The 23,667-nt window shown below is 35.8% G+C and overlaps 1 protein-coding gene across 1 annotated transcript in view; it reads right to left on the bottom strand.

Moving 5' to 3' along the window:
- LOC124362922 (protein spaetzle 3) overlaps positions 1 to 23,504 on the bottom strand; it is a 95,254-nt gene extending 71,750 nt beyond the window's left edge. The window contains exon 1 of the mRNA XM_046817815.1: positions 22,868 to 23,504. Within this exon, the coding sequence (XP_046673771.1) occupies positions 22,868 to 23,368 (501 nt within the window). The 5' untranslated portion in view covers positions 23,369 to 23,504. The remainder of the gene's footprint in view (positions 1 to 22,867) is intronic.
- Positions 23,505 to 23,667: the final 163 nt, after the last annotated feature.

Consider the following 23,667-nt stretch of genomic DNA (forward strand, 5'->3'; position numbering starts at 1 on the left):
CAAAGTAAAAACTACAAAACGTACACTTGACTTAAAACCAAGGAAGTAACCAGAAAGGGGGTCCAAGGGATCCAGATCCTCCCCAAAATTTTAAAATTTTCAATTACTTTTTTAGTAAACGTTTATTATTATTTAAATAATAATTCAGTATTACTGATATGTAATGGTGAAATATCGTTCTCGACAAATGAAACGGGTCAAGAACTGTTTAATGAACAAAATGGGGCCTTACTCTCTGCTCACTATGGAAAATATCAGGACCCCCCACCAAATTGTTTCCTGGCCACGTTCTTGCTTAAAAAGTAACAAAGCAAAGTGAATTATTGAACACATAACTGTTGACAATAACAGCGATATATAACAACAGTAACCTCGTGTATCAGGAATATGCAATACAGCACTAGCAAGAAAATTAACTATAACAGTAAATATCTACAAAAATCATATCAATAAGAATAAACAAAATTACATTATCATTATTAAAGTCTACATAGGTACCTGCAATACTGTGAGACATGGTCTCTTCCTCTTACTAATGGATTCTAATTTTAATAAGTTTAGATTCTAAATATACAAAAACATGACTGAATTAAATTTGTATAAAGTTGTATTGAATAGTGTCTACCCATTATTTTGTGACCTCATGTACTTTTTATTAACAATAACATGGAGCAGAAAATATAATGTCCATGAAGTACTTTTTACTAATCTTAATTGTAGAACACTCGTGGGCTAGAGAAGTTTCTTTACTGTCTGTATGTTTGGATACATATCTAAAACTAACGGCCTGTATACTTGACATTATGTATAAAGCTTAATTGAACAAAAAAGTATTTTGGTTGAGAGCGAGCTTAATGTCAAATCAGACTGAGGTTATGTTTAATCTAGTAAGTATAATGGAAGAATCAGAATTGTTTCCTTTTGCGTTTGTGATTCACTAACTTGGTTCTGAGTAAGAATCAGTATTTACTAAAAGTCCGCTTATAGCCTACAGTTGCCTGTCTTTTCCCCTCATTTTGGGAAGGGGAAAATCTAAGTAGTCATGTTGAAGTAACCAGTTGTAATGTTGTTTATGTACTTCGAGCATCCTGAACACTTTGGGAAAAGAACGTTATTGGGAATATCCACAACCCTTCCATCGTCAATAATAAACTTCAAACAAAAAATCCACAACCTGATAAAAAAGAAAATAGAAAAGGAACTCAACATATTATCTTTATATAAATAGTTTACATTCGCACCAAAAATTGGACTTACTGGAAGATGTAGAAATGAATGAAGGAGAAATGAAGAGGCTAACTTGCGTCCTACACATGCTCGTATACTATACTTTATTGACTATTGATTGTGCCCATACATCATTATCTCATTCTTCGATTCAAAACCATTAAATCTCTTATTACTCATTGTGTTTTATATTTTAAAATACTCAAAGATAGCAGTAAAGATAAGTCTGGAAATTGTTCACTTATGCGATGGGGCACTGTTTAATATACTGTATACAGTTTGGGTTACTTATATTAAGTAACGTCTTAAAATAACCCATTGAATTATAGTGATGTCACTTTTTCAATTTGGAATAAAATGCTAAAAATTAATTTTCGGGATGGTAAAAGCGCAATGAAAACACTAATCTCGTTCGGTGTTGGAGAGCAACTGCAGCTTCGGTACAGTTATTTAATAGATAACTGTAACATAGTTCGGTAATAGATATGTGTAACATAGGAAATGCATTGCACAATATAAGTAAAAATAGTAAAAAACAGAACGTGGTAAGTAATAAAAACAACGAAATTGTAAACTGTTCATTTTTTGCATTTCCTCACTTTAAACCCTCATCATTCCTTTTTTAGACATCTAGGTCATATGTTGGCATATAAGATTGGTAAAATACAACATGCACAACCACATTTAACAATCTTAAAATAATCAACTATACGGTATTCAAGCCACCTGGTCTCGTAGAAAACCTTCTCTTAATTGTTACCGAACTATTAGAAAATTCCATTTATTTACAGATGTGTACCATTAATGTTCACACCTCCGGAGTGTCATGGTTTGTGTCTCTGGCTTCGAAACAACTTAGATTTCTATGACCAAAATCTCTCATGACGTCTGTTAGGATTTCGTTCCATGTCCCGTTTAAAGATTCATATCCCAGAGCTTCGAAATTCACTTCATTCAAGTCACTGGTCTTTTCCTTCTACAATTTACGCTTTAAAGCGAGATACATTTTCTATTCACTCAATATCTTTTATGGTGGATTTAGAGAATATGCACTTCGTATAGAGTTAACATACCATATTATCGTCATACAAATTTATTACCGAACTCTAGCGGCATCACGTAGAAGTTACTGATCTAAATAATGTATTAAGCGACACTAGCACTATCTAGTTTCACATAGGCGAACCTACTCGGCTACAACGGATAAAATGTGTCATTCTCCACTCCCTGACAAGTCGACTTGATATAAGAAACATATGTCTTCTCTAGAACTATATACTAGGTTATAAAAAGCAAAGTAGTAACATCGGGTAAGAAGAAGAAATACCTAATAAACGAACATATTTCACAACGATATAACGTTTTCGTCTTTTTTACTGTTTCAGATTTGTTTTATTTGTGGCGCTTATAGGCTGATAAATCAATGAATAATTTAAGAGAGTCACTTAGGTCATCTTTCCGAATGTTAACATACGTACATTCTTCCTAAAAAAAGGCCAAAGAGCCAGCCAATGCCTTATGCATTATTTATGAGAGGTCAATAATTGCCTGCATACCGTCGATGTTTAATTATATATTTTTTTTATAACAAAAAAAAATATCAACATAGAGTTTGTTTATTTAATCTACTACTTTCAACTTACAAATATCACAGAAAACCTTAATAAAATACTCACAGTGTGATAAAATGTTTTATAAAACTTCCTGGCATCGTGGAAACATATGTTTTACATAATTTATAGGGGTGAATTCTGTACTATAATTGTAAAGAAACCCATAAATTCCATGTTTATATTTTTGTACGCAGTGGCCGCTTTAAAAGGCCATTTTTAATTCTCTGAGGCAATTTTAGATACATCAAATTGTTCGTATATAATTAAACCTTCCTCGGGTTTTACGACAGTGACATTATCAGAATTGCAATCCGCTTATAAAACTTTATTGCTGTGTTTTTTCACCTCAAGAAAGTTGCAGCATCTAAGTAATTTGATCTTTAACGCCCATCGCGTGCACAGAACAGCAACGGTGGCATTTATACGCGCGCAATGGCCGTTACAGCCGAGCTGAGTGTCTCATCATGTGAGGACATAGAGACATTGAAATATACAGTTTGATATGCGAGGGAGGAGGGGAAAGGAAGGAGATTCCCAAGGTCACATGACGTAACTCTCTCACAACGGCAAGTAGGTCACATACTGCACATCTCTTTGTCAGCTTCCTGATCCGCACCGTTGCGTTGTGATCATCGTTTTGCGTTTCTACACAGTACGTATGAAATGTTATATAATTTATTTTGACACTTGAAACATTTTGCGGAGGCTACATGACGGTACTGGGCAGCGTTACGGATTCTATATTTTTTTTTAGCATCCACTGTTTTGTTAAATTAGGACAAGAAGTTAGTATAGTGTTTGTTTATAAAGCCTATACGCATGTCAAATTCAATATTAATTATTTATGTACTTTTTGGAGTAAATTAAATAAACATATCCGTCACTCTTCCAACAAGAAATACATAGAAGTACTTTTGATAAAGGGAGTAACGATTGAATTATAAATTTTACCACCTCTAGAATGATTTTTTAAGGTTTTTATACCACAAAGAGATTAAACTGTTATTGAATAGGTACTTAAATTTGATGTCAGAGTTTATATTGTGGCTACTTGGGATTAAATAAGAAAGTGTAACATCACAACACCCAATAACCACAAATTTCTTCCGTTTTAATTAGAATCCATCCCCCACCATTTTTGGTAATATCTCCTATTCTTTGACTTTTGGTACAATTTTTTCCATGGTTTCAAATTTTTGTTCATCAAGGGTCATTAAGAATTTTAAGTTCCATAAAAAATATATATTAAAGAATTACGTTAACATGATCGGATAACAAATTTGTGTATGATTGATTGAATATTAATATTATTTTAACCTTCAAATATAGTCAGTGCCATCAATAAAAATTCTCTACCTTAGTGTATCAATAGGCATGTTTATAAACCTTGGAGGGCGAGGGGTTATTTTTCATTACTTATTACAAGTTTACTCTGTACGAAATGGAAATAACTACAACTACAGTTGTAAATAAAAAGTTTTTAATGTTTTTGTCTTTAGCAAAATAACTGTAAAATTAAAATATCTTTTTAAATTCTAGAGCAATTTCTTTAAAGTTTATGTCAAGTTGTAATAATAATTTGTACCATGCACTATTATCGAGAATGGTTGTCTCATATCCAGAGGAGATAGCGTCAGGCTACGCTAATTTACTTTTTGGCGTAAGTGTAAAATCAGGTTTTTATCTTGATTGTTGGTATAACAGTTAGCCTATCTTTTTGAGATATTAAAGAATTCCATGTAAAATTGGTGGAACTTATTGTAACTAATTGCGTTTCTTCCTTTTTGTGATATGAAATATGAAAGATGTGTAAAATCTTTGTACACTATTTACTACCCAACCCCAACACCTTATATTCCGTTTGGTTTATCCCATAAGAAACTCGATATTGAACACACACACACACAATTAGTATTAACAGATAATCGTACTTTTAACATCTCATTAGCATTGAGATACTAAAATCCAAGGTTGTATAATTAAAAACTCTAGGATTTCATGGATTCATAGGAGAGACTGCTTCCTATTTATTTCGCAGTTTTAAAATTTACGGCCATGTTAAAAGTGGAGCTTCTCAAGCGTGAGGAGTAGTATATGATATGGTGTATGGTAGTAGTAATAATAGTATTAGTATGTATATGGTAATATGATAAGCATAAAAAGAACATTATAGTCCTAGATATGATCTATCAGTCAGTCAGTAAGCACCAAGTAAGCAGTAACATTCTAACTACATAGCAATGAGGGTTTACGTTTGTAGAGCTAGTTTTTACCCTCGGACAATAAATGAGTTTTTATGGCTACAAGGACGTGTCTGATTAGATTATCGTTGTAGCTGTCAGTACTCACGGTTAGCTAACTATATGCATGTAAAATAATTTCACTGTGCATTTTTTTAATTTGACATTTAATTTTTTTGTATATGTGTTGTTTAAATACTCGCTTTTAAAGTAGTAAGGTTTTCACTCGATAATTTATGCAAATTAGCTTTGTGCATTAGGTGTATATATATTCCACTATAAGCTTTCAACTCGAATTAAGTACTAATTAAATACTGCTAGGTTCCTAGAACAGACAATACTTCTACATGTTCCATTATTCATGTTGTTAATTAACCCTCTAATCGTGTCGCCAAAGATGACCGTGAGATAAGAACTACAAGAACGGAAGCGTGAAATTCGAGTGAGTGGTGGTGATTCCGTGAACTCCGTCGGTAGTTGGCAGTATTGGCATGACTGGCGAGGGCAAGGCAGAGCAGGGCGTGGCCAAGGTCACAGGTGCGATAACACGGCAATCACTGCCCTTTGATTCCAGCCCAGATATCGCCCACGCTGCGCCGCCCGTGGTCGCGCCGAAGACAGCCGCACGCGAGTCTCGAGACTCAGGCAAGGCGTACAGGTGTCAGGAGGCGCCGCCGCCCTGTACAGAAGCTGCGCCGCCCGTGGTCACGCAAAAGACAAGCAGCACGCGAGTTTGGAGACTTAAGCGAGGCAAACATTGACTTTGTGAACTATCACATTGATCATGTTTGCCCAAAACTTGAACATTTATGTTTTGAGGTTTTTATTCAAGTACCGCGCCATTCATGTACTGATGACGTCGTATTGTGACTTGATCTACCCCAAACTACCAGTTCTTCACAACATTCAAATCGCAGAAGCAAACGATTCGAGAAATTTAAAGTTCAGAGAAACATACAGAAAGCTTTTAACAAACTGCAACTGTTAACTCTGCCGAGTCTCTACATTTTGGAGACAATCTTATTTTGTATATCCGAATGTGGAATGACACGTTGGTGGAGACATACATTCATATGAGACAAGAAGCAGATATATCTATTGAACTGAATGTCAATACAGGACGGGAGTTTACGAACACTTGCCCTCACAGAGAAGAATTCGTTTCATCACGAATTCCAAAACTCAATAAAAAATGCCACACGCTAATCTCGAGACTCAGACGAAGAGTACAGGTGTCAGGAGTTGCCGCCGTCCGGTACAAAACGCAGTGCCGCCCGTGGTCGCGCCGAAGACAGCTACACGCGAGTTTGAAGACTCAGGCGAGGCGTACAGGTGTCAGGAGGCGCCGCACGGTACAGGACACTGCAGACATCTCCGGAGACAATGGACCGCACCTCTACTTTGTCATCGCGTCCTGAACTATGAGAGAAACCTCGATCAAGGCTCAAGGAACTGGATGATACGTCACCTCCATAGTCTGTTGTTCAGAGGTTGTACGTGCTACTTCCGTGATCAGTACCCGTGACTAACCGTTTTCAGTGAAACATGAACAGTGAACGTCTCAGACTCGTAGATAAATCACTTTGTTTTTGTTGTTCTGTAGTTTCATTTTTGATTTCTGAAGTTCAGTTGCTACAATGCAATAGTGCCACAGAAGGATAGAATATAGTTTATCACGTTCACAATGAATACAATTTTATTGTAAAAGTCAAAATAAATGTGATAAAAAGTATTATATTTTAGACACTCTCTCAACACCCACGCATGTGCACGTAGGAACCACATTAATACAATAAAACACAAAGTACGGTTCACCCCGGTATCACAAAGTGCTTTAGGTACTAAAACTCCCAAGTGTGATCCATGAATTCAAATGTGTGAGAGATGTATAAGTATCAAATTCTACCTTTGACCTAAAAACTGCAGAATCTTGTAGCACCAAGAACACATTAAGGTTAAAATGAGACTTTTCCATTATAGCGCACAGTAAGGTTGCGGCCAGGTTTCGACAGTTTTCATTAAAAATAGTTTTTAATAAATCAAACAAATTCCACTTTCTTAGAGAGAATCCCCTTCAAAATGATAAAATATAGAACTATAAGCGATTATACTGAAATAGACGATACATTGGTTAGTGAATGTTATAATCAAGCTGTTTTTAAGTTTGCGACTGGTTTTAGAATAACTACCTGGGCAATACGTGTGTTTTATTAATCAGTTGGTTTAAATTAAATAAAAAATACTCTCACGAGATTAAAATTGGAACTTTGGAAGCCCGTGTCAGAGCCCTAGAGTGATGTAAGTCACTTCAAATCTACAAAAAGGCACATTTAGTTCAAAAATCTAAAGTTTAATGTCAGAAACTGTCAAATTAACTTAGTATTCTCTTCAATAATTTCTCTATACTGTGAAGACAGATCTTGTGAACACATCAGATAAGCGGATCAGGAAAGCTATTAGTACCCAAGTAAAGAGGTGGGCCGGAAGCAGTGGGAGGGACTCCTACTCGCCACCACTACTTGTAGGGCCAGGAGTCTCTGACTGCCCCAGGAGTTGTGTTATAGTTCTCGTGATGAAAGGATGACCTAGCGCGACCAAGGTCTCGTCCTCATGTACATAAATACGCATATATCACAGTGTGAAACGTGAACTCATGGTACGGCTCTGGCGCCCTGTATTATCGGCACGTACTTTTCTGCATCAGGATATCAACATGTCCTTTGGCGTCTTTCCAGAATAATTAGATAAGGTCTAGTGGATACCAGCCCATACTGTACATGACTTACAGATCGAACACTGGTGCGAAAATTGAACAATCCTACATAGACCGCAAACACTTACAACTGGGATTACCTAAGGATTTCTTGCTATCACAAAAATAAATTTTAGCGATCTTGTAAATTAAGCCGCGGCCTCTAGGCTGTTTAGCAGCTACTACTAATCAACTGCTGGTAATATTGCCAGCGGATCTGTAGGGTTCTAGGGTAGCAAATTTTAAGTAAGTAGCTACTAGTACAGTAAATATATATAAAGTGTGTTATTTTAATGTTAAACTTGCAGATTCGATGATGAGTCACGATCAGCAATACTACTGTCATAGAACATTTGTGCTGCTGAGAACCACACCAGTCTAGTGTTGTAGACGTAACCTGCTCCGGCACCACTCTTGTTTTATTTTCTTACAGTGTAATCCTCATTTCTATATGTATTACGTAGACTTTTTTATGTTTCCCTCCAATTTTGATCCTCGCTCTTCAAATCTTTGCAATAACTCATTATAAGCTGCGTCTTTGGCATTTCTGTAAATGTAGTCTGTAGACTAAGTGGCACACAATCAAGAATAATTTCGGAATAAATTTAGAAATTCTATAATGTCTTTGACCGACCCTTATTGGTGTCAAACATATTCACTATTATTCACAGAAAGAAGTTAGTTAAAAATACAGAATGCGAAACTAAACACTGCTTAAAACCAAGTAGACATGTCTTAATTCACCAGTCTCAAGCTACTAGGAGTTCACATTGGCTGGCAGCGGAGGGTAGGCTGCGATAGAAAGTTGAACATAATCAATTTCTGATTGTGGCTATAAAAGACTAGCCCACTGGCATTCACCAGCCGCTGGTTCTGTTGATGAAATGTACAAATATTTCTGTACTGTGGAAATATTTAAATTTTGTATATTATTTGAATTAAAATGTAATTGGCACGTATTCATTATAAACTTTTTCACTAGAGTTGCTCCCAACAGTGACATTATTAAGAATTAATAATTACCTTCTGTAATAGTACTAATCTTTGCTAAATTGTGTGAGATGTAAGATTCTTCTACCAACTGTTCAATAATCCATAAAATGGAGCGAGAGGGGAGAGAGTAGATGAGAGAGCGCGCGATAGGGGGGGATGGAGATTCGTCGAAAATCAGTTTGAGATTAAAGAATGCAATTATAGTCCCAGAAATGAGTTTTGGGCTGACCAACAACAGTTTTGAATTACATCTGCGCAATGCCATTTCATCAGATCATATCGCAAGACTCATAGCAACACAAGATATGTGTGACGCAACATCGTGCAATGCATTCCTTTCCTTGCATTCCATAAATATTCAGTGTAGCGCATTATCAGCATTTTCTGTTCAGTTATGTTGTAGCAATGTCACGGTACAATAAACTCTGACGGCAATGCAAAAGACACGTGGGAGAACTGTAATTATACCTAGACAGCAAAGAAAATACTGTTCTCTTGTTGCTGATAAGTTGCGTGCAGACCTAGAGATCTCCTAACACGTGTCATCCGATAGAGCTCGGTTTGAACAAGCCAAGGAGTCTACTAATGGGCGGTATAATTTAATATCTCTGCATTCAGGTTTATGTCTTCCTCTGAAAGTAGTTTGTTCCGTCGAGTAGGTCATTCGCAATAGAGGTTTCAAAAGGTGCCGCCGCCGCCACCGCCACCGCCGCACCTATATCAATATCTAGGTCAAGGTTTGACTACATCAGTGTGAGGTGATACTTCAAATTAGTAGACTTCAGGGGAGAAAGCTTTGGTTTAAATCATTACAATTCCTGCTGTGCGGAGATAAACGTGGGGAATTTTCCAAGGTACGTGGTGATTTAATAGGATCATGCAGATCACGAATCTTAAGTGAGCGCCGAGAGTTGACGGCTTCTGGTCTTTCCTTGACGTGATATTTCACCGTACCTCGAGGGTCGTGAGTCAGAACTCTCAGGGCACCCAGCAGGTTCCTGGTGTGTATCATAGGCAGCACATTAGCCGGGTTCCAAACATCGTTGCATAATGGACAGTTTCAGTTCAACGATGACTAACATCTTTCTAGCTCTCCATTAGTTATGAATCATCCAGTTAAGTGGCATTACAACATGCCGTTACGGTAAGCCGTACTGTAACTTCTCTTTACTGTATGAATTATAGGCTTTGCTGACACAATACGGGGTTTCTCTGAGTGAGAGGCATAAAATAATAGCTTAAATTAATTGCAGACAATGAAAGAAACTGAGTATAATCTGTATGCATTGAACATTTTGTATTACAGAATATATAGATTGACTAGAAGTAAATAATTAAATAAAAACTGATTTATATATAAAGTATTATAGATTTTCTAAAACAAAAAGAACTAGGGAATTTTTGAGTGGGATTTTTGTTTTTGTTTTAAATTTGTTGACCCCTAAAAGTACGGTCTCCATAACATAGACCCAATTGACCTACAATCAAGTTTCTTTTTTATATTCCCTAACGCTGGGGAGCTAGTAGGGATAACTTGTTTTATAGCTTCTAGAAAATTCAAATAACTCTTTAGGTAATTATCACGGCCTTTAACAATTACTCGCGTAAAACATAGTGGCTTATACTCGTACATTGTTTATGAGACATACTTTAAAATATGACATATAACAAAATGTTTAACATGTATACTTCCAGTTACTAAGAACAATCATAAAATATTTTAACTTGAAATCCATTACCAATTATTTTATTCGAAATATACCTTTATAGTCTCAAAATAGTAATAAAAGACTCAAATTAAAACAATTTTACTACTGAAATGCATGTGGATCGAGAAATGACTGCAGCATTATATCACACACAGTATAAATCAATGATTTTTCTTGTTGCTTGTTGTTCAAACAAAATAGATTTAAGGATTTCAGTATTCTCTGGTTCCAGTATGACAAAGAAATGAGTAAAGAACAACTAAACCAAAAGTGAAGGTCTATTATAACAGCATTAAATAACGGATACGTAATTAAGATATTTTAACAGAACACAGATGAAAATGTTAACACATACGTAAAGGGTAATGATTTCATATGATTAATTGATAGGTATATTTTATCTTGGCATTACCAATAAGCAATAAAAAAAAACATTATCTACACTAATGGACAAAGAGGCGGACGTACAGCTCTTTAATTTTTAAAAATTACTTGAACATCAGTAATTTTCTCCCTTGAACCAAAAAAACCTATATACCAGGTTTCAAGATTGTGGTACCTTTCTAACAAACCTTATTGCACGGACGGACAGATAGACAGAAGTCTTTGAAAATGTTGTCCTGAATACCAAAAGAGTGGACTAAGAGGAATTCAAGCCTCAGACCAAAAATATTTCTTGTACCAAGTTTCTCATCTCTAGGTCATTTCTATTAAGAGTTATTGCACAAACGGGCAGATTTCGATACGATTTTAAGAAGTAAATCTGTAATAAATGATCAAATATGAGCATTCGATATGTAACCAGCTGTTTCTCGTGCATGGTATTCGATGTTGATTAATGCATGAATGTACACCAGATGGTGGTTAAGTTATGTTGTTACTACCTAATGTATCAGGCAGCAGATTGTATGCATAATGTTATCCATGTGGGTGACTGCAACCTCCTGTAACATGTCCGATGTTGGTTTAAGCTTATCTCTGACCACGTCTGGCCATGCCCTCTGCGTATATTCATGTTAGTGAAAGTGAATTTATTACACATAGTACCATTAATGCAGTATGTATATTAAGCAAGTAATACATGCCATAAATTAAAATGCAAATTTGATTTATAACGATTTAATTAATTTGTTGTGAAAGTAAATAAAATTCCTAGCTTAAGGAGGATAAAATTAATGTATCAGTATAGTGGTATAGTAGTGACATGAACGCTAGGAATTCAGGAAGACTCATTCTAACTTAGATTATCATATTGGAATAATCCAATTCCTTCACTTAAATATTATCTAACTAGCAGTTACTCATGGTGTTGCACGCAATATCTAATTGGATAATACTAACGTCATTCATACTGTTAAATAGCGTAATAAACACTCCTAAGATAAGTATTGTTAATTGGAAGATGTTTCATTCCCTCAATTCATTTCAAAATAATTTTATAATATTTGAACAGGTCTAACAATTGCAATTGTAATTGATTTTTTAGACCTGTTGGAGGGAATCTGAAATTCTGTAGCTTTCTTAATGAAAATACTTATGATGACCCCTATGCTAATTTTAGGAGGGAAGACGGCATATAGAAGGTATGTATTATTTCAGCGTTAATGTTACTGACCCTTATTTCAAGTTTGTTTTTGTACTGGAGCACTTCTGGTTCGAATCAATTATATTTCAGAAGCTATAATAAAGTTTAAATTGCTGCCATGATTAAAAGAATATATACACACGTAGATCGGCAAAGCTCACTTCATCCAAAAAGCGTCCATTTCAAGCCCTCGTAATCTGCTTCCAGCCAACGTTATTTCCGATACCTCAGAAGAGTTAAAATTATTGCTCTGATATAGAAAATATGTATATTAAAAAAGGTAAATATGGGAAACCTATTTTTCTGTAACAAATCGCCTATTTCCAGCCCTTATTTCCAGCGCAGTAGCGTTTGCCCGATAAAGAAAAAACTACTTTAACTTTACTATAAACAAGTAGATTTTTAATCTCGACTGAAAGGATGGTTTTTAGTGTAAAGTAAATAAGCATATCGATTCAAGAATTAATATGTGTTTTTTATTTTATACAACTGCAGAATATTTGTTTTACACAGTTATATTTATATAGTTTAAACTCTAAATGTTATTGCTTTTTAGTTGGTTGTATTATATATTGTAGATAATTGGCACTTCATTACAAGCCCAATGTTTATTATTTTATCTTATTGTTTTCTGATTGCTGAAAAGCCAATTTAATTTATTTGCAGGAGCCCAAACATATGTTTTTCCTGAGTTCCTATTTTCTTGGATTTATTTTATATTACACTTTATATATTTAAAATAATTTGTATTAAGCTGTTAAGAACGTATAGATAATAGACATTTTTTAATGGATCAAGATTTTTAATTACAGGGAATAAATGAAATTTGTAAACTAAAAGAAATGAAACTTTTCATTTTAACTTCGAATTTCATTGTAAATAAAATAAAATTGTAAATAAAATAAAATATATTCTATTCTGTATTTATAATACAAGGGAAGTTGAGAGACATAAATATAGTTCTTTTATTACGAGATATCCCATTTGAAATCCTAAAGATGTTTAATCTCCATTACATTCTATTTCTTTTTCTATTTAAGTAAAGCAGCACGTGTGTTTTAAATTTAATCTTTCTAGGCCGGGTGGAAAAACATAGCATAGGTTTTTTTAGGAATTACAACCCAAATTTCGTATCCTATGTATGATCGATTTGCATGAAAGTATTATATTTATCTTGCAAGAGCTTGTGGCGCATGTGTGTACACATTTCATCAATGTAGGACTTGTTGAAACCGAAAAACAAAAACATAATTCATCTAGGATTAAAATCCAGTTTCTAACCGTGTAGGCGTGTATCTTTATGAAAAGTCCTTAATTTATCTCTTGGGAGTATGAGACGTGTGTGTTAAATTTCATATTTAACAACACCAGGAGAATGGAGACACCAGGAAATTGAAAAACATAGCATAGTTTTTTTAGGGTTCTAACCCCATTTCACGCTTATGTATGGTTGGTATATACGAAAACGTTTGAATTTTTCTAAATTAGTAAAGAGGCATACGTGTGTCAAATTTCAATATTCCGATATACTGGGAAGTTAGAGAATTAGTGAGGAATGGGTTAGTGAGGGTTTTGCCTCTCAGATATACAGATGTGTTATTGAAAACCCTACAGGTGCTTCTTAAAAATCGTGCTGTTTTCTGTTTGTGCTTGATAAAATAAGGTCTCAAATACATAAAACTTGGAACTCTTGGTCCATGGAAGAACCTATTGGTTTTAGGGTGAAAAAGTCAAAGGGCATGGGGTGAAAAGTTAGAGTCAGTTTTGTCAAAAGTTAGATTAGTCAGAATATGAAACAACTATTGCCAGTTAGCCTCATAACTTTTATACTCCATCCGTGAGCACAAACCGAACCCTCCCACAAGTACAAAAAGGAACATTTTGAGCAATTGATCATCGATTTTCACTATTCTGGAAAAAGCCTGCACTCTTATTGAATACAGAATTCCACGTAATCTACGTCTATACACGTAATGGATATCTTTCCTAGGAACTGTTAAACTATTACATAATTCCTACCTCAGGGTCTGTCATTCATAATGATTATAATTTTTAACAATTATTCTTTAGATTTTTGGTACTACATTAAAGACAATTAAGTTGGTGTCTGTGCTGAGGGTAAATAACTGGGTATCCTCGAAATGTATAAAATGGAGAGATGTTAAAAGACTGAAATTTATTCTGTATGAATACAGACAGTCAGTCGTCGACCTTTTTAAAATTCCTAAACGATGCGAAGTCAGCGGGGAACTGCGAAAACACTGTACGATGGAAGACTGATGTGGTAGTTTGTATGCGGAGGGGAGAGAGAAGTTGCTCCTCTCTTGGCAACCGACAACATTGTCTAGATCTTGATCTGACACTTGTCACACACACACATGTACTTGACCTTTACTTTGGGTGTAGTAGATTCGTACATTCGAGGTTAACGAAACTGATGCAGTACTAAAACATATATATGAACATTATCTTTGGTTCGCATCGTGTATATTAAGTATGGTTTATAATCCTTATTAGTTCTTAGGCTCTATATATGAAGTTTCTCAGTTAACACTTCATCAAAACATAAAGTACGCAATTCCTCTATATACATGTGGAGTTTTCTGAGTTAGTGTTACAGTGTCTCTGTTTACATTAGGCAAACATTGTGCTTAAATAAGTACGAGTCCGTCAACAGATTAGACTCCCAAACAGCAGAATACGAAAAAAATCGGTGATAGCGGCAGAAATTTTACAAGGTAAGCAAAATATTCTTATAATAAGAACACTTATAGAAGAATCAGGAGCACTTTTGTCCCTAGCACAAATTGCTAAAGAAACCTCTCATTGAACTTTGGTATAAAGGGACCTACCTATACGCTTGCTTCCGGACTAACAGGATATTTATGATGGTTAAGGTTGGTGGTAGGTGCCACCTCAAAATCTATCAGGAGGAATAGCAGACAATTCAGTCATGTAATGGAAGAGGAAAGGATAGCTTTGGTTCAGCAACTTCTGGCAAAGCGGGAAGGAGACAACGCCACATCACGCCCAGACTAGCGTTTAACATTAAAGCGTTCCACCCTCTCCAACAGACATTCTCCAGCGTAGACTAGGCCTATCGATCCACTCTTTTAAGGAAACCCAAATCATTGACACATGAATAGTCTTCAACAAATAAATTAGCATTATTTCATTAATAAGTTTCTAAATTGTTCTAAAGAAGTCAAATTAATCACTGATTTTGAGCTTTAGCCAATCACAACATAGCTCCGCCACTCTTCGACATACCTTTATAAGCAGATCTATATGTGTAACTCTGTGGTAATGAAACCCAAATTTATTATCTTTGCCTATAACTTTGTTATTTTTACAAGAAAACATGTACCTAACTGCTATGTTAGTTTATCACTATCGCTATAAAAAAAGGTATGAATGCTAGTTTCCGAAAAAGTTAGGTTTATTAAAATATTTTTTTATTGGGTGTGTAAAAGAAAGTTGTTATATAATAAACATGTTATCCATTCGAGTATAACTTAGACTTTTAACCGCAGTACATGTAGCCCCACCATTTAAAAAAGCCTAAGTATTTCCTGTTTTAATATAAATTGACTTTTATAAAAAAAAATAAAATAAAAAAATAAAACTGTTGGACGAATGTTGAGCTACATGAGTGAAGAATAGTAATAACACATTTTGACCGTCACCTTTAAAATCCAGTATGTGAAAATGGTTTTTTTTGCAATTTAATTCTTTTATTCGTTTATTACGTAATAGCACAGGAAATGGTCGTCCAAAGTGCTCGCTGTGTTTGGAGGAAAGTTAGATAACCTCTCTATTCACTTATGTAATCAACAGAATATGACAGAACGAGGCTATGACCTTCTTAAGAACAGTACAACCACAATAATGCAAGGGCGTGGATCCATTAAAACAAGGTGAAAGTCTCGGAAAAGTTTTCGAAAGCCCCAGTTTACCTTCGAGTGTTGGCAAATCTGGAAAGTGCAAGTGATTTACAGACCCCACGGGAAGGAAAACACGGACTGCAAACATCAACAGTCGGGTTTGCTTTGTAGGTGAGGCTGACGCAACTGTTTGCAGAACTTAGAATAAATTTGTGCAAGTCTCCAGGCTCAGCCTTGGGCGCTGGTGGAGACGATTACTGGGGTAACGGTGTCAGCTAGCCGCCAGCCGCCAGCCATCACCCGCTAGCCGCACGATAACTGGGCCGGCTGATATTATTACTTACCGACCCCCAAGGCCATATCATCATTTGTCGACGAGGATCGCAAACTGTAAAGAGCAGTTGATATATTGGCACATAATTACTCCAAGAGTAGTCCGTAAACGCGGCTTAAGATATACTTCTTAATTGCAGACTTATAACTGATATAAAAACACGTATGTCTGGCTTTCTTGCTTTGATTAATGTATATGTGCTCAATTTTTTTGAATATTTGTATTAATAAAAAATCTGATTGTTTTAATCGTTTCAGATCATGAAAAAGCAAACACCTTTACGCGGTCCAAACAAAACATTTGATACTAACTTGTTACCCGCAAGTGTAACATAACCTCTGAGTACATTCCCTTTGAAACGGCAACCTAACTAATACAGAGATACGGTATGTTATTTTTATTCAATATTTGCTACATCAAAAATGACTATTTCATATACCGGTGTGATGAAGACCTGAAGTCTGACAGCAAAATCTTCCTTCGTGAACATCTGCTACGGTAAGTAATATTATCATATAACGGTGAGATAGAATCACTACCTCGAGCATGATAATATCCACCATGCGAACTTTCATCTTCATAGGCATTGTCACCTCAAAACATAATAATGGAGTGAGAAGGTAAATTCTAAAATTAGATGTTTCTGACAGTTTTATCATATTCAATGTATTGATATTACCTGGCTCTATTCTAGAAAATGTAATGTTTAATGAAATAATTCGTTCATATCTTAGATGCCCGTAAAAAATGTTTAGTCCATAAACTCGTTTATAATTTTTAAAAGCAAAATATACAGACTTTAACTAGGAAGTAGCGATTCCACATCATTTTAGCCGTTCCCTTTAATATTGTTGCAATTTTTGAGCTTTTAGTTTCTTTTTAGATACAATTGTTTTTTTATTAAATATAAGAGTTTTGTCATCAAGACATCCGTATAAATCTAAATGGAGAGTTACTATAATAGCTAAGTTTTTTGTAGGAAACTTTCATGAGCAAATATTGAAATTTAAACCATTTAAATAACAATACTATTTACACCCGATCTTACACATAACGTAGCTACGGTGCGAAGGGTTGATTCAATCCAAATGTAGACTTCAGCCCACTTCAACTTCCGCTCCGATGTCGAAATGATGCAAAGATTAGTTAAAGCTCGCAATGTACTTAAATAAGTTTTAAGACAGGCGTTTACGCTATATAAGAGATGGGCCCTAAGAAACTTTTATAATTATCAACTTCATGGCTTTAACACTAGTCTTACAAGTCATACAAGACGTAAAATAGTTCCGAACAGGATTGATAATTCTCGAGCGATTACAGGTAAAGCAATAAAACTTGGCATATCATTACTGCACATATAAATAAAATTTTTTAAGTAACTGCCATTTTTTGTCATGTCAAGGGGTGGTCTGAAAGGAGTCAGAAGAAAATCTTAAATAAGCATAGGTCGAGTAGAACTTCAAATTCTTTCTTAGTCTTTATTAGTAAAGTACAATGCCGAAAATCCGACCTGAAGGTTTCACTCTTTAAAAATTTACGCTGGTTTATGGTTCAAAACATTTACAATGTAGGTCCTGTTCTAGACGGTTTAATAGTCTTGTCTTGGCTCAAGTTACGAAAGTTAAACCTAGTAAATGAATACTGGACTTAAAAAAAAAAAAGTTTTTTAGGTGGCTCTTCACATTCAATGGAGGAAGGTCTATAAGGAGTTCGGCAAAAGCAAAGCTCAAGAGTAAAATCTTTTTAAAGTGTAATGTAAGATGTACATCAAGTGAAATCTAAAGCCCAACCTAAAAATTTTAAAAAATCACTGAACGATGGCAAACGTCCCGAAAATCATGTTTCCTTCATAATCCTTCTATCTTCAAAAACAAACTTTAATACCAGGTGATTCCCTTTAGCATTCATCTCTGATAAACAACCCCTTTATAGTGATTTATGTGTCTCGTGCGTGACTTTTTACACCCTGTATAATATTAACAAGTTAAATCTTAGAATTGCACAAAAAGGTGATATTTTCCACACAGACATTGTTTCCAATTAGTTTATTAACTATTTTAATTGCTAACTTCATGGATCAACCCACTTAGAATTAGTTTCGAAGATGTGACACTGAGGTCAGAACTTACATAATTATTATTCTGGAAGTAGAGGAGAATTAGCTTATACCACAAGGAGCATAACATTTTTGAATGTGCTAACACTGAGATTATTTAATCATTACAGTAATACTATTGAACAAATCTGATAGTAGAATCAACATAAGGACTTGTTATGAAAACAATGGACCCTGTGATGGAATGGAAGGTGTGGCTATAAGCCGATTTGTCGGCTTCCTGACTACGGTGCCAAATTGCATAAGGAGACCTAGACAGGTCGCGACAAGCAAGATTCACTCTCGGCTGAGTGTGAAAGTGCGATCAAAACAGAGCGAATAAGGTCGGTGAGAGGCCAGTCCTGGTCTAACCTTCGTCTGCAGCTACTCTGTACGTCATAGGTCGACACCGGCCGGGCGATGCGACGTGACTTTGGCAAAGTTGAACCTCACTTGACTCAGCGCTCAGGATTGTTCGTTCCTTCTGAGCGCTTTCGTACAGCTTTTGAGATATTCGTATTTCTCATTTACTCGTCATACTGAAGAGTTAATAGTCACTATAGAAGAATTTTGAGTCAGGAATTTCAATTAAATCAAGAGGTTATATGTAAAAATTTAACTAGTTGCAATTTTGCTTTCTTCTTCAACCTCTTCAAGAGAATAGTTTCAAAGGAAAGATAATTTTTATAATCAATTTCTGTCACGTCTCTTGTTTAGTTCAAGCGCACAGAGACAGCAATTTCCTATTTTAAATATTTCATCAGACTCGTAGCAAAGAAATTTACAAACGAAAACAACTTTAAACTAAAACGTATAGATAAATGTTTATTTTTCAATAGTAAAAATTAAATTCAGATTCTTTTCATTCAATAACGTATGCAAGTAGTGATGGTGCTTGTAGATTAACATACAAAATTGAGAATAAATAAATTGTAATTTTAAATTTAGCAAATTGTTGTTTTCAGCTAAGACATAACATTTAAAATAAAGCTAACTAAAATAAAGACTACGTGACTCTAACTGAGTCCACACGTTTTCGATTCTATGTGAAGTAAAACACATTGTTTCAGAAAGCGCTGACTAAAAACTGTTTAGTCATATATGTATACTTCAAAATATCACGTGAAATTACCACAATCAAATCAAAACAACTCATTCAAATTCAGATAATGTATCATATTTTCATCGTTAGATATATTTTATCTCACCTGACCGGGAAGCCTCAAAAAGAATAAAAGCTTACCCCACTTCTTAAAAAGAAAAAAAAAAATCATTTTAGAATAAGATACGGTCTTTTTATAGATATATCTATTGGAGCATGTATCTAATAAAAACAAACAATTGCAATGCTGTAGAAACAACAATGGACAACAATACAATATTCAAAACGGAGCAAAGTTCACACTACGTCGACTCCTCTCGTGCGGTCAGATATCTTTTTCTGAGTGACAACATAACATGTACCATGGGTTCGCATGAACATCGGTTGAAGCATGGGTTCGCTTGATAAACCAGAGGAAACAACCTTACTTGTTCTATAATATGCATTTTTAGTTATTACTCAATATTTGATAGGGTTATGTCATTATTTAAAATGTTTTTAAAAACTTATTTATTATTAAATTTATGTAAAATAAATGACAATGAGTGGATTTTAATAGTTAAATTCTTACAAGCTGTAGGCTATAATTTACAGATTTAAACTGTATGTAAATGTGTTTTAAATATCAAATTAATTAATACTTAAAGTTTAATTGTTTTACTTTTTTAAATATAGTAATGGTAAGTAATTTAAGCTTTTTAGCACTTTCGAAATATTTATATCAAATAGCTGTTTTTTGTTATGTCTATATTTAACTATCGATATTCAACTGGGTTTTATTCATACCTGAATAACTAGTAATGGTGACGCCTGAATACTATATATCGTGAACTGGTAAGAAAGAAGGCTGTTGGTAATAAGAGGAAGATCTGGATACGTTACCAGAAGAATTGAGTCTGAATACAACGGAAGCATGGAGAGATAAAGTATTAACAAACCCAGTTCCTAATAGGCATTTGGATAAGGTTGCAAATCCTATAAAACGTCTGTATGTATGAAGATTCAGACTGTGGTCTGTGATGATGATGATGATTCAGACACGTTCCCTTCCAATGCAGAAGATGGGTGGAAAGAGAGGCTCCCGAAAACATTGTTGAAGAATTCCTTCTGGACTCCTTTGTTCGGGGGATGATCTTCAAGCATGCCAAAAGTCATGAGATCCGAAGAAGCGTAATGCACCATCGAAGTTACTCATAATGATAAAATATCTACAGCAGGAAACTATTGCAGTTGACAATGGGTTCAAAGAAGAAATATACTTGCCTGGGTCGATGGGTGACATTTTTGCACATTATTCAGAACTATATAGCATTTATCCATCGTAAAAAAGTAAGATTCGTATTTAGATTATATTTAAAGATTACAATTAAAACAGGAAAATAACCGTTATTCTTCATTTATTACGGCTCATATTAATGCAGGTAATAAAAATAAGAAATAAGGCCGTAAATTACATGGGACAAGTCCGAACCAAGAAAGAAGAAAGGGGACGATGACTAAGTAAGTTAACTCTCCAGCAGAAAGATGAACTCGGATTGAAAATCGAAAACTTGCATTGAATGGAAGTTGAACATTTGGGGAGATTACTCATGAATATTGGTGGACAGAAAATTTTTTAGAAAAGTTGGGGTCTGTTTAGACAACAAAATATTCGTAAATATGATCAAACATTGCAACTGAGCACCACTTCTTGCAATATTGAAGCTCACTATTCGGGATGGAGTTTATGAGAAAGGAGGACACGTTGAATGTGGCAAAAGCACCGCATTGGATGGTTAATACGAATATATTCAAGATACTCAAGATACACATAGTGTAAAGCCGGAGTTAAATGGCATAAGATAAAATAATGAGAGTGCCAGTTTAGAACTCAAAGAGAAAGCCTCAGAAAAGAAGAGGAAAGTTTAAACACAAGCTGGTAAACAAATTGACATTGACAAATGCTAAGTGAGTTGAGTGGAACTGTCTTGCATATTAGTATTACATCTTGGACTGATGCGAAAATGTGTAAGCCTTAGGTACAAGAGTTCAGGGAAAATAATAAACTGGAAGAAAGAAACAATGTGATAAGGACGTCTGGCTATTTAAGTCTCTAACTTCTCCGGAGGTGGAGAATGGAACAAGGTCTGCAGCCAACAACTAGACAACGTTGACTAGTGCAACTAGCGCATACGTGCGGTATGGAGCAGAGACAACTTGTACTGTGACCGAGGTCTATTGTTTTTTGTCAGAGGCCTTGAAGTGTAACAAGCCCTGTTGCCTTGGGGTAGCGACATCGCGTAAACAGCAAGAATAATTGTTGTTATGTCGCTCGTCGCATTAAGCATGGAATGTTGGTGAAGCTGTAGAAAATGGGCGAGATGATCATATAATAAAATATAAGTCTAATTTAAAACATCAATACCCCTATGGAATGTACACAAATAATCTTGGTATATATTATAATCATGACTGGACATGGGTTCGTTGGAATACTGCCATTTGAAATTTCAGATCAAAATTGGCTTGGTAAAAATAATGATAACTCAATGACTATTGAACTATTTGGTTCTATAGTTGTCTTGATTCCAAATTACCTAGATTTTGATCTCAGTTTTATTGGTGTTAATCTCAAGATAAGGTTCTCACCACTAACTTTATTTTTAAAAGGAGAGATTTGTCTTTTTCATAATCTTCCTCTACCCGTCCCCTTGAGAAACGTGTTTGCGTGAGGATCTTATCAAACAGCATAAGGGAAACAAGCTGGTACAACACAAGGTCAGGAATACTGATAGAAGGTCACAGACAGGGTTTGAATTTGGGATGTCTCCAACTTTGATCCGACGCCTTTAAACCACACTCTCCCAAATCATTCTTTTCATACTTGCTGACTTATCTAAAAGATAAGATCTCAAATCATCATTATAACCAAAGTACAATGTAATAAATTAATAGAACTTCGACTTATAGAACAATGAAACATATCGACCAATAGATTTAACGTGACTAACCTTTTTAGTAAATATTGAAAAGCCTTGTAAATTTTATTTGTAATAATTAAACAACGCAAAACTCCAATATAAATAATATTAGTTAACTATTTGCCGTTGGTTAATACAAAACTTATACTTATGAAAAGTATAAAATAAAGCGATGAGTCAATGAAACCCTCAAAATGGATGTATGCATAATTCAAAAGTAGGCGCTAGATGATATGCTGAAACCTAGACACATTTACATAAATACCTGCTAGTTGAAAGGAAGACATGTACGAGTCTGACTAATGACAGTGGACAGACACGTGCTCGTCGCATTATACATTAGGTGAATGACTGGCAACATGTATGTACTCACGGGAATTTGGACGAGCGAGCCGTTGTTGATGGTGGGGTATGAGTATAGCGGTACCACAGGGACGCTGCCGTTCTTGACGAGTATGGGTCCCTGGATGGGGGTGACCGTAGGTACGGGGCTGTGGCGGAGCGAGGAGGGCAACTCCTCCAGGTCGGGCTCGTCGTAGTACTCCCCGTCGTCAAAATCATCATCGTAGTCTATCACCGCGTGGACCGACGTCTTCCCGGACCCGGGGGTGCCACTGCTCACGCGCGTGTATCTGGTGTCCTGCCCCGCGTACCCCGAGTACCCCTTGGACTGGTGCGGGGGTTGCTGGTAGGGGGAAGGCGGGGGCTGCCGCGTCGTCGGCCCGTAGGTCTGTCTGTTCTGACGAGGCTCCGGAGGCCTGGGGGGTTGCAAGTTGGGCTGGAGATAAGGGGCGACAGTGGGAGTGTGAGGAAACAACCCGGGGAACCCCGGGAACGAGGGGAGAAACGGGGAACTGAAGTTGTGGAGTGCCATCACTAAGGGGCAAGTCCGGACTCAATGAATGGAACCGCACTACACTACACTCGTGGCGCGCCGTCAACTTGTTCGAGGTTCACTGCGCGTGCGCATGGTGCCCGGCCTGGACTGGTGACTGACTGGTGACTGCGCCACGGCCACGATCTCCCCACACCACCTTCCCGTTCCCTGACCACTTTCTCGATCTGCATGTGTCTGTGTCCCCGGCCACCGAACGTTGCACAACTGCGCTGGATGACTCGGGCCAATCTCTAAAGAATTGCACCAAATTATACTTATCAGCGGTGGGGCCTACC

Source organism: Homalodisca vitripennis, chromosome 5, assembly GCF_021130785.1.
Source record: "Homalodisca vitripennis isolate AUS2020 chromosome 5, UT_GWSS_2.1, whole genome shotgun sequence".
In the NCBI taxonomy this organism is placed as follows: Eukaryota; Metazoa; Arthropoda; class Insecta; order Hemiptera; family Cicadellidae; genus Homalodisca; species Homalodisca vitripennis.